This window comes from Lepus europaeus, chromosome 11 (genome assembly GCF_033115175.1).
Source record: "Lepus europaeus isolate LE1 chromosome 11, mLepTim1.pri, whole genome shotgun sequence".
Classification (NCBI taxonomy): Eukaryota; Metazoa; Chordata; class Mammalia; order Lagomorpha; family Leporidae; genus Lepus; species Lepus europaeus.
In genome coordinates, this window is record NC_084837.1 from 65,392,373 (window position 1) to 65,408,755 (window position 16,383).

The following is a 16,383-nucleotide window of genomic DNA, read 5'->3' on the forward strand; positions in this document are numbered from 1 at the left end:
TGTTATGGCCTGGGGAAACAGAAGGAAGATGTCCCAAGTGCTTGGACCCTGGCACCCATGTGGGAGATCCAGAAGACACTCCAGGCTCTGGCTTCAGATAGGCCCAGCTCTGGCCACTGTAGCCATTTGGGGAGTGAACCAGGGGATGGAAGACCGACTCTCACTCTGTCTATATCTGTCTGTCTGTCTGTCTTTCTGTCTGTCCATCCATCCATCTCTGCCTCTCTGGGCCTATCTGCTGATTTTCCCAGGCCATTAGCAGGGAACTGGATCAGAACTGAAGAAGCCAGGGCCAGCACTGTGGTGCAGTGTGTTAAAGCCAGCCTGCAATGTTGGCATCCCATATGAGCGCCGGTGCAGGTCTCAGCTGCTCCTCTTCCAATCCAGCTCTCTGCTGTGGCCTGGGAAAGCAGTGGAAGGTGGCTCAACTCCTTAGCCCAACTGGACCCCTACATCTATGTGGGAGACCTGGAGGGGGCTCTTGGCTCCTGGCTTTGGATCAGCTCAGGTCTGGCCATTGTGGTCATTTGGGGAGTGAACCAGTAGAATGGAAGACCTCTCTCTGGCTCTGCCTCTCTCTGTAATTCTGTCTTTCAAATAAATAAAATAAATCTAAAAAAAAAAAAACCTGGAGCAGCTAGGACAGCAACCAGTGCCCATATGGGATGCCACAGGTGGCAGCTTTACCTGCTATGCCAGTGCTGGCACTGAATTTAATATTCTTGTGCATTGTTCATGGCACTATGAAATAATATCACAATTCCTCTAAAAATCGGACAAATAACATATGATCCAGCAATTCCAGCTTCTGGGTATATACCAAAAAGAAGTAAAGCAAGGACTCAAATGATATTTTTACATACTTTTTTTTCCCAAGATTTATTTATTTGAAAGGCAAAGTTGCAGAAGGAGAGAAAGAGAGAGGGAGGGAGGGAGAGAAAGGGAGGAAGATCTTCCATTCATTGATTGATTCCCCAAATGGCCACAATGGCCAGAGCTTGGATGATCTGAAGCTAGGAGCGAGGAACTTCTTCCGGGTCTCCCATGTTGGCACAGGAGTCAAGCACTTGGACCATCTTCTACTGCTTCCCAGGCCGTAGCAGTGAGCTGGATCAGAAGTGGAGCAACCAGGACTAGAACTGGCACCCATATGGGATGCCAGCACTACAGGTGGTAGCTTTACCTGCTACACCACAGTGCCAGCCCCTAAGCACATGTTTATAGAACATTATTCATAATAACCCAAAGGCAGTAGCAGGGCTGGAGCTATGGTATAGTAGGCTAAGCCTCTCTGCCTGCGGTGCAGGCATCCCATGTGGGCACTGGTCCAAGTCCTGGCTGCTCCACTTCCAATCCAGCTTTCTGCTGATGGCCTGGATGCTTGGGCCCCTGCACTCATGTGGGAGACCTGGAGGAGGCTTCTGGCTCCTGGATTTGGATTGGCCCAGCTCCAGCTGTTGCAGTGATTTGTGAACCAGTGGAGGGAAGACCCCTCCCTTCCTCCCTCCCTCCCTCCCTCTCTCTCTCCACTCCCCTCCCATAACTCTGCCTCTCAAATAAATCTTAAAAAAAAAGAAAAAGAGGCCGGCGCCGTGGCTCAACAGGCTAATCCTCCGCCTTGCGGCGCCAGCACCCCGGGTTCTAGTCCCGGTCGGGGCACCGATCCTGTCCCGGTTGCCCCTCTTCCAGGCCAGCTCTCTGCTGTGGCCAGGGAGTGCAGTGGAGGATGGCCCAAGTCCTTGGGCCCTGCACCCCATGGGAGACCAGGAGAAGCACCTGGCTCCTGCCATCGGATCAGCGCGGTGCGCCGGACGCAGCACGCCTACCGCGGCGGCCATTGGAGGGTGAACCAACGGCAAAAGGAAGACCTTTCTCTCTGTCTCTCTCTCACTGTCCACTCTGCCTGTCAAAAATAAAAATAAATAAATAAATAAAAAATAAAAATAAAAAAAAAAAGAAAAAAGAAAAAGAAACAAATGGTAGTAGCGACCAAAATGTCCACCTAGGGATAAAAGGATAAACAAAATGTGGAATATACAAATAATGGAATATTATTAACCTTAAAAAGGAAGGAAATTCTGGTACATGCTGTTAAAGTTGGCTGAACTTGAATACATTGTCCCAGACATTTTTTTCTAGTTGAGCTGCTATAAAACTTCTATGTAGCATATTAGGCTATCATTTCACCTTCATTTAAATTAAAAATAACAAATATAAATGAACTTATGGACAGTTATATAGTGATTTTTACAGATTGTAGACTGCTTATATTAATTTTAGATTTTTATTTAGATTTTTTTTATAAATCTTTTTTTTTTCTTTTTTTAAATTTTTTTGACAGGCAGTATTTAGATTTTTATTCTTATTGGGAGGGGGAAAATTTCTTATAAATCCTAAGGATATGTCTGAGAAACTACTGGAGTTTGCAGACCCCAATTTGAGCAGTATACTTAAAGTTTTTTGTAATCAAACAGATACCCTCATATGGTCCTAGGCCATCCCAGAAGATTGCATAAGAAGCAGGTAACAGTGGCTGTCTCTGGGAACGTGGACTTATTTTTAATGTATACCACTTAGTATTGTTTGAATTCTTTACCTGTGTCACCTATTTTAGTAATAAAATAACCAGTAATAAGGTTGGGGATGGAGAATGACACCTTTATAGTGGTTTGAAAATACCTTTGCCACCTAGAACTTGGCAACCTTAAGGAAAAGATAGGCCGGCACCGCGGCTCACTAGGCTAATCTTCCGTCTGTGGCACCAGCACCCCAGTTTCTAGTCCCGGGTGGGGAGCCGGTTCTGTCCCAGTTGCTCCTCTTCCAGTCTAGCTCTCTGCTGTGGCCCGGGAAGGCAGTGGAAGATGGCCCAAGTGCTTGGACCCTGCACCCCATGGGAGACCAGGAGGAAGCACCTGGCTCCTAGCTTCAGATTGGTGCAGCGCACTGGCCATAGAGGCTATTTGGGGGGTGAACCAACAGAAGGAAGACCTTTCTCTCTGTCTGTCTGTCTCTCTCTCTCTCTCACTGTCTAACTACTCTGCCTGTCAAAAAAAAAAAAAAAAAAAAGGAAAAGATAAATATTGTGAAGCAGCTGAGATGAGGAACAGTGCCTCAGTGTTTCTGCCCGTACCCTCCTCTGCAGGTGTCACAGGACTTCCCATTTCTCCACCCCAGTGAGACGAGCGTCCTGAATCGACTCTGCCGGCTTGGCACAGACTATATTCGCTTCACGGAGTTCATTGAACAGTACACCGGCCATGTGCAGCAGCAGGTAGGTTCCTGTTCTCTGGAAAATGGATGAGAGTACTTCAAAAAGTTCGTGGAAAATGCACATTATGAGAAAGTTTCATGGATGCACCAAAATGAACTTACCTTGTAATGCCATTCATTTCCCACAGATTGTTCAGAATTACGTATTTTTTAAAAAGATTTACTGGAGCTGGCGCTATGGTGTAGTGGGTTAAAGCCTCGGCCTGAAGTGCCAGCATCCCATTTGGGTGCTGTTCTAGTCCTGGCTGCTCTACTTCCGATCCAGCTCTGCTATGGCCTGGGATAGCAGTAGAAGATGGCCCAAGTGTTTGGGCCCCTGTACCCACATTGGAGACCTGGAAGAAGCTCCTGGCTCATGACTTCGGATTGGCACAGCTCTAGCCGTTGCAGCCATTTGGGGAGTGAACCAGCGGATGGAAGACCTCTCTCTCTGTCTACCTCTCTCTCTAACTTTGTCTTTCAAGTAAATAAATAAATAAAAAGATGTATTTATTTTACTAGAGAGGCAGAGGCAGAGAGAGATCTTCCATCTGCTGATTCATTCATTCCCCTAAATGGCTGCAACAGCCAGACCTGGGCCAGTTCGAAGCCAGGAGCTTCCTCTAGGTCTCCCATATGGGTGCAAGGGCCCAAGGACTTGGACTGCCTTCTCCTGCTTTCTCAGGCACATTAGCAAGCAGCTGGATTGGAAGTAGAGCAGCCAGGACTTGAACTGGCATCCATATGGGATGCTGGCACTGCAGGCAGCAGCTACGCCACAGCACTCACCCCTATTTATTTATTTATGTATTTATTGAGAGGCTAATAGAGCACTCCTTTCTGCTGGTTGACTCTCCAAATGCCTACAGTGGATAGGGCTGGACTGGGGCCCAAGCCAGGAGCTGGGAACTCAATCCAGGTGTCCCATGTGGATCACAGGGACCCAGTTATTAGAGCCATCACTACTGCCTCCCATGGTCTGCACCAGCAGGAAGCTGGAATCAGGAGCAGAGCTAGGACTTGACCCCAGGCACTCCAATGTGGGATGTGGATGTCTTGTTTTTTAGGATTTATTTGCTTATTTGAAAGCCAAAGTTACAGAGATAGAGGGAAAGGCAGAGATCTGATGTCTCACTGCCCAGACGGCCGTGATTGCCAGGGCTGGGCCAGGTTTAAGTCAGAAGCTTCATCTGGGTCTCCCCCATGGTGGCAGGAGCCCAAACAAGGGGGTCATCTTCTGCTAATTTCCCAGGCCATTAGTAGGAGCTGGATCAGAAGTGGAACAGCTGGGAAACCAACCAGCGCCCATATGGGACGCCAGCATCACAGATGCAGCTGTGCTCACTACGCCGCAGTACTGGTCCATAGTTGCAGTTGTCTTAACCCTTGTTGTGACTGTTAGGCCAGAAATGTGTCCCTCCATGAACTTCTTTGAAGTGTGCTTGTACACCTCTAGAGGGCATGAGCTGTGTCAAATTTTCAGTGAATTCCCTGGTAATTCATATGAAATAAGTTATGCATTTTGTGTCACTGGAAATATTCAAGTGATGGCAAGAGTCTAATTTTTTTAAATTTGTATTTTCATTTTATCTGAAAGAGACACAGAGAAAGATCTTCCATCTACTGGTTCACTCCCCAGATGCCTGCAATAGCCAAGGCTGGACCAGGTCAAAGCCAATAGCCCAGAACTCAGTCTGAGACTCCCATGTAAGGGATAGTACTTGAGTCACCTGCTGCTTTTTTTTTTTTTTTTTTTTTTTTTAAGATTTATTTGAAAGTCAGAGTTACACAGAGAGAAGAGACACACACAGAGAGAGAGAGAGAGAGAGAGAGAGAGGTCTTCCATCCAATGGTTCACTCCCCAATTGGCCGCAGTGGCTGGAGCTGTGCCAATCTGGAGCCAGGATCTTCTTCCGGGTCTCCCATGTGGGTGCAGGGGCCCAGGGACTTGGGCCATCTCGTACTGCTTTCCCAGGCCATAGCAAAGAGCTGGATGGGAAATGGAGTAGCTGGGTCTCGAACCGGCGCCAATATGGGATGCTGGCGCTTCAGGCAAGGGCATTAACCCACTGCACCACAGCGCTGGCCCACCTGCTGCTTTCTAAAATGTTCATTAATATGAAGCTGGAATTAGAGACTTAGCCAGAACTTGAACCCAGGCACTCTGATGTGGGATGTGAGCGTTCCAAGCAGTATCTTAACCAGTGTACCAAATGCTTGCCCTCTGTAATTACTTTTTATATGTAATACTTTAAAAGGGCATGTCCCCTATTCATATAACTGTGGATTTTTTTCTCACATGTGAATTCCTGCTTCCCCCAGTTCTAAAGATACCTATAGTACCTCTCTCTCTCTTTTTTTTTTTTTTTTAAGTTAAAAAAATACTCATTTTCTCTTTGATTTGATGATAAATTAAGGCATTCATTTCTCTGGCTGGTTGTAGCCCGTCTGTTCTGTCTGTTTCCCCTCCGTGTCACACAGTTTCTGAAGCTGTAAACGTTTATCTTCAGGAACTCCTAGTATCCCTTGCTTCAGAGTGCTTACTAACTCCTCACCCCAGGCTTCCTGCCACGTCTGTGGCTTAATTCTGCTGTTCTATCTATGACCACCAGAGCCTCTTCTCCCAAACCAGGTCATAGCCAGAGATACTAGTCGTCAGAGCCTCAAGTCCGCTGTTAACCACGTTACCCATACACAGCTACGTAAGAAGCTCCCACAGAAGCTTTCAGATATCCTGAAAGACGAGCTGTTGTGTAAAACCTCTTGCTGAGAGTCTCTTAGCTCCCCATGCTGCTGTCAGATTCAAGTTCTTGATGGATTCCCAAGCCACGCCTAGAAGGGGCATTAGAAGAATTGAGATCATTTTATTTGTTGAGTAAATAAGTAAAGGTTCCTCTGAGGGACTGTGCAGGAAGCTGAGCTATAGAGACGAGTGAAGTGTGGTTCATGCCTTCTGGAAGCTCTCGGTCTAGTGAGGGGCACATTTGAATAGAGGAACAACGCAAGCCCTAAGTGGAGCTGTTATGTAGGACAGCAAGGTGGAACTGTTCCCTTGGGAGAGTCAGAAGGGACTTTGTAGAGAAGCTGTGCTTGAGCTGGGTCCTTTGTTTGTTGCAAAGATGCGGTGCAGAGTTATAAGAACACAAGTCTAAATTCACAGGGGTTAGAGACAGAAGCAAGATGCATCTAATGAACTATGTGTATTCCAAAAGCAGTGAAAGATAATTTTTGAGAAATGAGTAAGGGCCAAAATGAGAAAGTCGTTATATGCCATGTCAAGGAGTAGAGATAGTTTTCTGGGGTGACAGGCATTAAAAGGTTTTTAGCTGAGAGTGTGAGGTTGGATTGGAGTTGTAGAAAAACCTCCACTGACATTAGAAAGTATCGCTTGGATGTTTTTAACAACATTTGGGTCTGCTTGGTAAATTAAAATACTATCACATTGGAAAACATCAGAGCTTGAAATCTTCCGTCAAATTTTCATCTCATTAAAGCACTGCTTTGATATGGAATTATCTAAGCAGAAATAGTACCACTAATAAAAAATAATGTCTTTATCAGGTTTCAGGACCTGAGCTGAAAAGTCAACTTCCTTGTGTTTGATTTCAGGATCACCACCCATCTCAACAAGGCCAAGGTGGGTTACATGGGATCTACCTGAGGGCCTTCTGCACAGGGCTGGATTCGGTTTTGCAGCCTTATCGCCAAGCACTGCTTGATTTGGAACAAGAGGTGAGAAAGAGGAGATACAGGAAACAGTACCTCTGGGGCAACAAATTAAGGCCAGTTCTTGAATGTGAAATGCCCTCTGATGAGTTCAGGTAGTTAAAAATGTGCAATTCTGTAAGGTATTCTTCTCTCTCTGATTGTAGCCGAAGCCATGATCAAAATGGTTTACAGATTGTACCCAAGGCTCCTGAATGAGTTTATAGGGGTCCTGGCTTTGGTTTCTTTATCACCGACAAGTAAGAATTAATAATCTATAAATTACCAATTCTCTGTAGCTTAAAACTAATAATAAACCCATTCTCAGGTTCTCTCCTAGCTGCATAGATCAAGTTGATTTATTTTGTGTGTCACCCTAATTACATGTTTCTTATTGCAGTTCCTGGCCGACCCTCATCTTTCCATATCACATGTCAATTATTCCTTGGATCAGGTATGCTGCCCAAATAATGCCCAAAAGGTCTTGGAATCTGTTGATACTTCTAGAATAACCTAACTTATAACTGTTAAAGGACTTTTTTCCTTCTGGATTCAGAGTCCAACATTTTATATTTTGTGCATTTTATATGCTTTACTAGATCAGAATTATTCAAACAATTCCAAATTTAGTTGACACTTAACGTCATGTGTAAATGCTCCACACTGACATCAGTATTGGTAGTGATGCCGGTCTCAGAGAGAGAAACTGCTTCCATCTGCCATCTAGTTCCTGTTCGCAGCCAAACCCCACGTCCACTTGCCTTAGATACTGGACCTTGACTGTGGTATTGGTGAGTTGATTTTTCCCCTTGCATTCGATTACACACCCTCCTCATTCTCTGTTTTGCAGTTCCAGCTCCTATTCCCCTCTGTGATGGTTGTAGTAGAGCAGATTAAAAGTCAAAAGGTGAGAATTTCCTCTTACTTTCGTAAGCACTGAGGAGTTGTCAGTAAAATTAATTTTGCTTAAATTCTTTTCAGAGAACCCTAGTTCTCAGTGGTTTTTACGTGTTAGTTCATTCATCTGAGATCTGCTTACAGATCATGCAGAGTGTCAGAAATATAAAAATAGCATATGACCCTGTTCTTAAGAAGTTCCTAGTTGAGAAGGCAGAGTGAGTGTTAATAGGTGCACCCAAAGATGTTGTTGGATAAGGAAAAAATGTTAGGAATATTTGGAGATGAGAACAAAGGGTTTTACAGAGGGTTTAGAAGTGTTGAGTAGGGACAGGCTTTGTGGCTTAGTGGGTAAAGCTGCTATCTGCAATACTGGCATCCCATATGGGTGCTGGTTCCAGTCCTGGCTGCTCCACTTCCAACCCAGCTCCCTACTAATGAGCCTGGGAAAAGAACAGAAGGTGGCCCAAGTACTTGAGTACCTGCATCCACATGGGAGACCCACATGAAGCTCCTGGCTCCTCTCTTCATCCAGACCCAGCCCTGGCTGTTGCAGCCGTTTAGAGAGTGAACCAGAAGATGGAAGTCTTCTCTCTGTAACTCTGCCTTTCAAATAAATAAAATCTTTAAGAATAAATAAGTATATGGAGCTGGCACTGTGGCATGGTGGATAAAGTCACTGCCTGCAGCACCAGAATCCATATGGGCTCCAGTTCGAGTCCCAGCTGCTCCACTTTTGATCCAACTCCCTGCTAATATCCTAGGAAAGCAGCAGAGAATGGCCCAAGTGCTTGGGCCTCTGCCACCCGTGTGGGAGACCCAGCGGAAACTCCTGGCTTTGGTCTGGCCCACGTGCTGACTGTTGTGGCCATCTGGGGAGTGAAACAGCAAATAGAAGATCTTTTTCACTGTCTCCCCCTCTCTCTTTTTTTGTTTTTTTTGTTTTTAAGATTTATTTATTTATTTGAAAAGCAGAGGCAGAGAGAAGGATCTTTTTTAAGTTTTTTTAATTATTATTATTTTGAAAGGCAGAGTTACACAGAGAGTGGAGAGGCAGAGAAAGAGAGGGAGAGGTCTTCCATACGATGGTTCACTCCCCAGTGACTGCGACAACCAGAGCTGTGCCGATCTGAAGCCAGGAGCTTCTTCCAGGTCACCCATGCGGGGGCAGGTTCCCGAGAACTTAGGCCATCTTCTGTTGCTTTCCCAAACCATAGCAGAGAGCTGGATGAGAAAGTGAGCAGATGGGACTCGAACTGGCGCCCATATGGGATGCCAGCACTGCAGGTGGCGGCTTTACCCGCTATGCCACAGTGCTGGCCCTCCCCTCTCTTTCTATAACTCTGACTTTCAAAAAAAAAAAAATCATAAAAAAAGTGTAGGGTATGGATCATGAGAAGCAGAATGTTAATTCTTAGAAAGTAATAGGTTTATATGGTTCATGGTAGTTTTCTGCGAATAATGACATCACTGGGTGAAACCCAGATGTTTATTGGTTAAATATGGCTATTTTTTAAAAAAGATTTATTTTATTTATTTGAAAGGCAGAGTTACAGAGAGTGAGGGAGAGACAGAAATCTTCCACTTGCTGGTTCACTCCCCCAAATGGCTGTAATGTCAGGGCTGGGCCAGGCTGAAGCCAGGAGCCAGGAGCTTCTTCTGGGTCTCCCACATGGGATTAGGGGCCCAACCACTTGGGCCATCCTCCGCTGCTTTCCTAGGCACATTGGCAGGAGGCTGGATTGGAAATGGAGCAGCCAGGACTTGAACTGTCACCCATATGGGATGCGGACATCAAAGGCAGCAGCTTTACTGCTATGCCACAACACCAGCCTCCCCTCCCCCCCCCCACTTTTTTTTTTTAAGTAAATATTCCTATTTTTAAAAGGATTTATTTATTTGAAAGACAGAGTGTGGCCGGCACCGCGGCTCAATAGGCTAATCCTCCACCTGCAGCGCCGACACACCGGGTTCTAGTCCCGGTCTGGGTGCTGGATTCTGTCCTGGTTGCCCCTCTTCCAGGCCAGCTCTCTGCTGTGGCCAGGAGTGCAGTGGAGGATGGCCCCCATGGGAGACCAGGAGAAGCACCTGGCTCCTGGCTTTGGATCAGTGCGGTGTGCCGGCCGCAGCGCACCAGCCGCGGCGGCCATTGGAGGGTGAACTAACGGCAAAGGAAGACCTTTCTCTCTGTCTCTCTCTCACTGTCCACTCTGCCTGTCAAAAAAAAAAAAAAAAAAGAGTGACAGGGAGACACAGAGAGATCTTCTTTATAGTTTACTCCCCAAATGGCTACAACAGCTAGGGCTGTGCCAAGCTGAAGCCAGGAGATCCATTCTAGTCTCCTTTGTGGGTGCCAGTGATGCAAGCACTTGGGCCTTGGACCATCATCCATTTCCTTCCCAGACACATTAGCAGGAAGCTGGATCTGAAGCAGTGCAGCTGGCACTTTGATATATAGGATGCAGGCATTTCCCACAATGCCTTCCACAAATGCACCTTTTTTTTTTTTTTTTTAAGATTTATTTATTTATTTGAAAGAGTTACATAGAGAGAGAAGGCGAGGCAGAGGGGGAGAGAGAGAGAGAGGTCTTCTATCCGCTGGTTCACTTCACAGCTGGCCGCAACGGCCAGAGCTGCACCAATCCAAAGCCAGGAACCACGAGCTGCTTCCAGGTTTCCCACATGGGGGCAGAGTCCCAAGGACTTTTTTGGGCCATCTTCTACTGCTTTCCCAGGCCATGACAGAAAGATGGATCAGAAGTGGAGCAGCTGGGACTCGAACCAGCACCCATATGAGCTGCCGACACTGTAGGCTGTGGCTTTACCCACTATGCCACAGCACCAGTATGTCTGTTCTTGTAACACGTTTTATCATAGTCATTGAAAAGTTACTCAGGATCAGGAAAATATCTTTTCTGGATTGAGTTAACAGGAATAAATCCTTCACGATTTAGCATTAGAAGAAGGCTCTGCTCTCCTATTGAATTTACTGAATGGACCAATGTATTAAACATGTTTAATTCAGTTCTGCATGGTTTTAGGCTCTTAGATTTGTGCTTTGCTTTTTGGGATGTTCACATTGATGAATATAATTACTTAATCAGTTAACTTGCCACATTGCTGCTTTATTTTTCTGCTGTATATGTATAGGTTTATTCATCCTATGCCAGCAGAACCAGCAGGGAGGTGCTTTTTGACCCTTCGAAGCTGATTGCCCTCATCAAAGACAACATCCAGGCACTGCGTGTGGTGCTTTATGTATATTATCACACTGAGTCCTTTAAAAGGTTCAGTAGGTTGAGGATACCGAGGGTCAGCCGTGAAGGTACAAGGTAGAGTAGGGATCTCTGTCAATCGTGGCATAAGGTTGCACGTCCCCATTTGACTTTTTACATCCATTGACTGCAGAGAAGGAGAGGGGAAACTGAATAGAGGAATTGCGGTAGGTGAGTGTTCTATTCTGGCAGAATAGAGGTAGAGAAACTAGCTTGCTAATGCTCCCCAGAGTTAAAAAACAAGGGGCAAAAGTATGGGCTGAAGATGATAATGAGGACTGATTGTAAACAGCCACACAGGTATGCTTTGGGTCATGTAAATATTACAAAACTGGATTATGGTGATGGTTGCACAAAGCTGTAAATTTATTATGGTTAAGATACTATGCTTAAAATGGGTGAGTTTTTAAATATGTAAATTATGCCTCAAAGTGGTAAAAATATAAATAAATAAAGGAACCTGAAGGACACAGGCCTCAGAATTGGAATATCAGTATATTCCATGTAAGCAGTCTGAATAAGGCCTTAGCTGGAAATGGGAGCTTTGGTATTCAGCCCAAATGATTCTGGTTTCCTTAGTGCATTGTTTCTCTTTTTTTTTTTTTTTTTTTGACAGGCAGAGTGGATAGTGAGAGAGAGAGACAGAGAAAGGTCTTCCTTTTTGCCATTGGTTCACCCTCCAATGGCCGCTGTGGCCAGCACATCGCGCTGATCCGAAGCCAGGAGCCAGGTGCTTCTCCTGGTCTCCCATGCGGGTTCAGGGCCCAAGGACTTGGGCCATCCTCCACTGCCTTCCCGGGCCACAGCAGAGAGCTGGCCTGGAAGAGGGGCAGCCGGGATAGAATCCGGCGCCCCAACCGGGACTAGAACCCGGTGTGCCGGCGCCGCAAGGCGGAGGATTAGCCTGTTAAGCTATGGCGCCGGCCTATTGCATCGTTTCTCAAGTTTCACTGCACTAGAATCTTCTGGAGGGTTTGTTCAGACGTATTGCTGGCCCCATTAAAGACTTTGCATTTCTAACAAGTCCCCTCATGAACAGATGATACTGAGTGGAGGAAGGGGGTCCGTCTTTTTGGAAACCACTGCAGATAACTGGTGTGAGGAAGTCTATCCCCATTCTTGTGGGGTTGTGCACTACTGAGTGAATAAGGAATATGAGTTTGTATTGCATGAACTGTTAAAACGGAATCCAGTTTGACAAGGCGTATTTTGCAGATTCATGGTTGTCAGATCCTGGAAACAGTCTACAAACACAGCTGTGGAGGGCTGCCTCCTGTTCGAAGTGCACTAGTAAAGTAAGTCATGGCTTATTTGGTGGTGGGAGGTGGTCGAGTGACTTGATTTGTCGCATGTTTCATTTTCAGGTCATTTCAGGTTTTGCTCAGGAAAGTTATGACCAGAGCAGAAAAAGCCCCATGAACAGAGGAGCCCCTGTAATCCTTAGGATACCTCAGACGTTGCAAAGACAGGGTTATAAAGTATCAAGTATCAAAGCCAGGAATTTGCTGCCCAGATGACCTTGTGACAATCCTTTTTAATTTTGGATTCCATTATCCTTGCAGGGTTTCCATTACATGTGTCAGATATAGCTTATGTCTAGACATCTCTGTTACTTGAGTGAAATTTTCAAATCAAGATACTTAAAAATATTCATGCTTTGTAATCATAATACTACTCTTAGGAATTTTATTCTAACAAAATTATTGAAAATTGGCACTGGGCCCCGAGGACCCATCAAGCATTTTCATAGTAATGTTTACTGTATCAGGAAATAGACCAGCAATGGAAGAAAAGCCAAATAAAGATATAGTGACTTTATAGACTATAAGGCTATTAAAATTATAAATACTGTAACACTTTACAAAAAGACTTTTTTGCATAGTATTAAAAAATGAGGGCTGATGTGGCACAGTGGATTAAACCAACATTTGTGACACCGGCATCTCATCTAGGAGTGCCAGTTCAAGTGCCAGCTACTCTGTTTCCAATCTAGCTACCTGCTAATGTACAGAAGATGACCCAAGTACAAGGGATATCTGGATGGAGTTCTTGGCTCCTGGCTTTTGCTTGACCCAACCCTGGCCATTGCAGGCATTTGGGGAGTGGACAAGCAAATGGAAGATGTCTCTCTGTGTGTCACTGTCTTTCAGATAAGTAAATAAATATTTTTAGAGATACCAAAAAATTATACAAAGTTGTATTTGTCTTACGGTTATGGGCACATACAAGTAAATGTACGATGTGCTCTAAAGCCACCCATCAGATCTTCCTGTTACCCTCATCCTCATTTTTAAGAAAGAGACCATGGCATTAACCACAAATTATAATAAATGTTCTCTGAGGCCCTTCACAGTTCTTTTTATTCTTTTTCCTTTTTTGAGAGACAGAAGACAAACAGAGTAAGTTCCCATCTGGTGGTTTACTCCTCAAATGCCTGAAATAGCTGAAGCTGCAGTCAAGGTCTCTCCCGTGGGTGGCAGTGACCCAGCCACTTGAGCCATCACCTGCTACCTCCCAGGGTCCGCACTGGCAGGAGTCTGGAGTTGGAAGCTGGAGCTGGGACTTGAACCCAGATACTATGATATCAGATACAAGTGGCCCAAGGCCAAATGCATCCCTCCTTCACAACTCTTAAACTTCACTATTACTGCTATACAGGTAAACCCTCAGCAGAGCAAGGAACTTTCCAGTACGTGCTTTAGAGACTTAATTTTCTATTATTCCTTTAAAACATAAGATAATGTTTAGATATATAATAAATATATATTTATAATTTTTTTTTGACAGGCAGAGTTAGAGAGACAGAGAGAAAGGTCTTCCTTCCGTTGGTTCACCCCCCAAATGGCCGCCACAGCTGGCATGCTGCACCGATTCGAAACCAGGAGCCAGGTGCTTCCTCCTGGTCTCCCATGCGGGTGCAGGGCCCAAGCACTTGGGCCATCCTCCACTGCCTTCTTGGGCCACAGCGGAGAGCTGGACTGGAAGAGGAGCAACCGGGACTAGAACCGGTGCCTCAACCGGGACTAGAACCTGGGGTACCAGCACCTCAGACGGAGGATTAGCCAAGTGAGCTAATAAGCCAGTTAATGCTATATTAGCCAAAAAGAGACTATTAAATCCACTTAATTATTTTCAAGATCCATCAATTTTTTTTGAAAGTTTTTTAAATTTATTTGAATGGTGGAGTTACACAGAGAGAAGACTTCCATCCACTGGTCCACTCCCCAAATGGCCACAATAGCCAGGGCTGGGCCAGGCCAAAGCCAGGAGCCACGAGCTTCCTCCGGGTCTCCCACATGGGTGCAGGGGCTCTAACACTTGGGCCATCCTCTGATGCCCTCCCGCATTAGCAGGGAGTTGGGCCGGAAGTGGGGCAGCTGAGACTCAAACCAGCACCCGTGTGGGAGGCTGGCACTGCAGGCAGCAGCCTGACCTGCTATGCCACAGCACTGGCCCCCAAGGACCCATCAATTTTTAAACTTACTTTACACAGAAAGAAAGAAAAATAGTGTACTTCTCCTCAAAGAATTATCTGAACATTTACTGAAATTTCAAACTTTAATATGTGGACTGCCCGAATGGAAATTGAATTGCTTAGTCCATCCATAAACATTTAAATTAAAATAGCACAATTATTTTTAACTTAATTGGTTATTTCCCTTATGACTCATCAAGCTCTCAGGCCTCTGTTTATCTGGTCGCAGTTGGAAGCATTTCCTCTGTGGCAGTGGTGGGGTTTAGTCTTTTGTAAATGGACTTTTAAGGCTCTTGCTTTCCTCTCCTCAGAATCCTGGCTGTGTGTCATGGGGTCATGTACAAACAACTCTCAGCCTGGATGTTACATGGACTCCTCCTAGACCAGTACGAAGAGTTCTTCATCAAACAGGGTCCATCTTCTGGTAACCTCAGTGCTCAGCCAGAGGAGGATGAGGAGGATCTAGGCATCGGGGGACTAACAGGAAAACAGCTGCGGGAACTCCAGGACTTGGTGAGAGTGCAGCAGAAGCCTAGCGTGCTCCTGCCAGGGGTCAGAGAAGTCGGTAGTCAGTGATCTTTTGCCTCCTCAGCTCATCCTGGCCTGGCAACCTTCCATCAGCTCTTGGAATGCAACATTGGACTTTATAGTACCTAATGTGAGACGACAGAATAGAAATGTTTGTCAGCTTCCTTCCATCTCCCTTTTTTCCGGGATGTGCAGTATGCCCATTAAGAGGTTAACACTATGTCTTGCCTTTGTGAACGATAGCTTCCCTGTAGCTTTTGAATAGTGTGGAGTTTTGATCAAACTTCTTAAAGTCCTCGTCGTTCATCCACCCATCTACACATTCACTCACTCCCCGTTACAGCATCTCATTGAATGCCTATATGCGCCAGGCTCTGTTAGTAGTCGTGGTTTAGTGGAAGGTAACAGGAAGTAAACAGTTATTAGTGTTCTGAATGCTCTGAAAGAGTAAGTGCGAGTGTTCTTGGGACATGATTTGGGGATAGGATCTTAGAATAACTAGAGAAGGCTTTTTCAGTGGAATTTATGTCTAAATTGCAGAGTTTGGAAGAAGAGGCCAAGAAATGTCCTGGCAGAGGGAAATGATGTACATAAAGGTACAGAGGTCCTAAGGACGTGGCTTATTTGGGGAACCATTAGTAATTCAATAGAAATGGTCAAGTAAAAGCTTGTAGTATTATGTGTACACTGAGGGATGAGGGAAGGAGAGAGACAAAGGAGGTGGCAAAAGGTGAGGCGATCAGGTTAGGCAGAGGCAAGATTGTAAAGGCCCCTGTCAACAATAGGAAGGAATTTAGACTCGAACCTGAAAAGAGCTTGGAGCCACTCCAGAATTTTAGGCAAGAGAGTAACACATTCAGACTTTATGACAGCTCGTGCCAGATGCTGTGTGGAGAATCATTTCTTTAAAATTAGGATTAGAGGTGTATCAACCAATAAAGAGAGTGTTGGGAATATTTAAGTGAAAGATAACAGTGCGCTAGACTAACGGAGGGAACTGTAACTGACTATGGAAAGAGAATGTGGAATCAGCAGTCCTCAGTGGTTTGTTGGAGATGAGTCTAGAAGGAAGTCACTGATACTAAAGTGTCTGCCTTCAGCAGCTAGGTGAGGTGAGGGGCTACGATACGGAATATGTATTGCTGGTGTTGAGGAAGGAAGATGGGTTCAGTGTGGGCTGTTGGGCTTGAGAACTTGCAGGAATGTCCAGGAGGCGGAGACTCAGTGGCAGCAGTGGCATCTGGGGTCCGTGAG

The 16,383-nt window shown here is 45.4% G+C and overlaps 1 protein-coding gene across 3 annotated transcripts in view; it reads left to right on the top strand.

Annotated features, from left to right (window-relative positions):
* The window catches only part of TUBGCP4 (tubulin gamma complex component 4), a 49,502-nt gene that overhangs the window by 3,546 nt on the left and 29,573 nt on the right, over positions 1–16,383 (top strand). For all 3 annotated transcript variants that reach the window (XR_009867309.1, XM_062205774.1, XM_062205775.1), the window contains exons 2-7: positions 3,143–3,271; positions 6,859–6,981; positions 7,355–7,408; positions 7,805–7,861; positions 12,342–12,421; positions 14,913–15,114. Coding sequence is in view for 2 of the 3 variants with exons in the window: in XM_062205774.1 (XP_062061758.1) it covers positions 3,143–3,271; positions 6,859–6,981; positions 7,355–7,408; positions 7,805–7,861; positions 12,342–12,421; positions 14,913–15,114 (645 nt within the window). In the remaining variant the exon portion in view is untranslated. The remainder of the gene's footprint in view (positions 1–3,142; positions 3,272–6,858; positions 6,982–7,354; positions 7,409–7,804; positions 7,862–12,341; positions 12,422–14,912; positions 15,115–16,383) is intronic.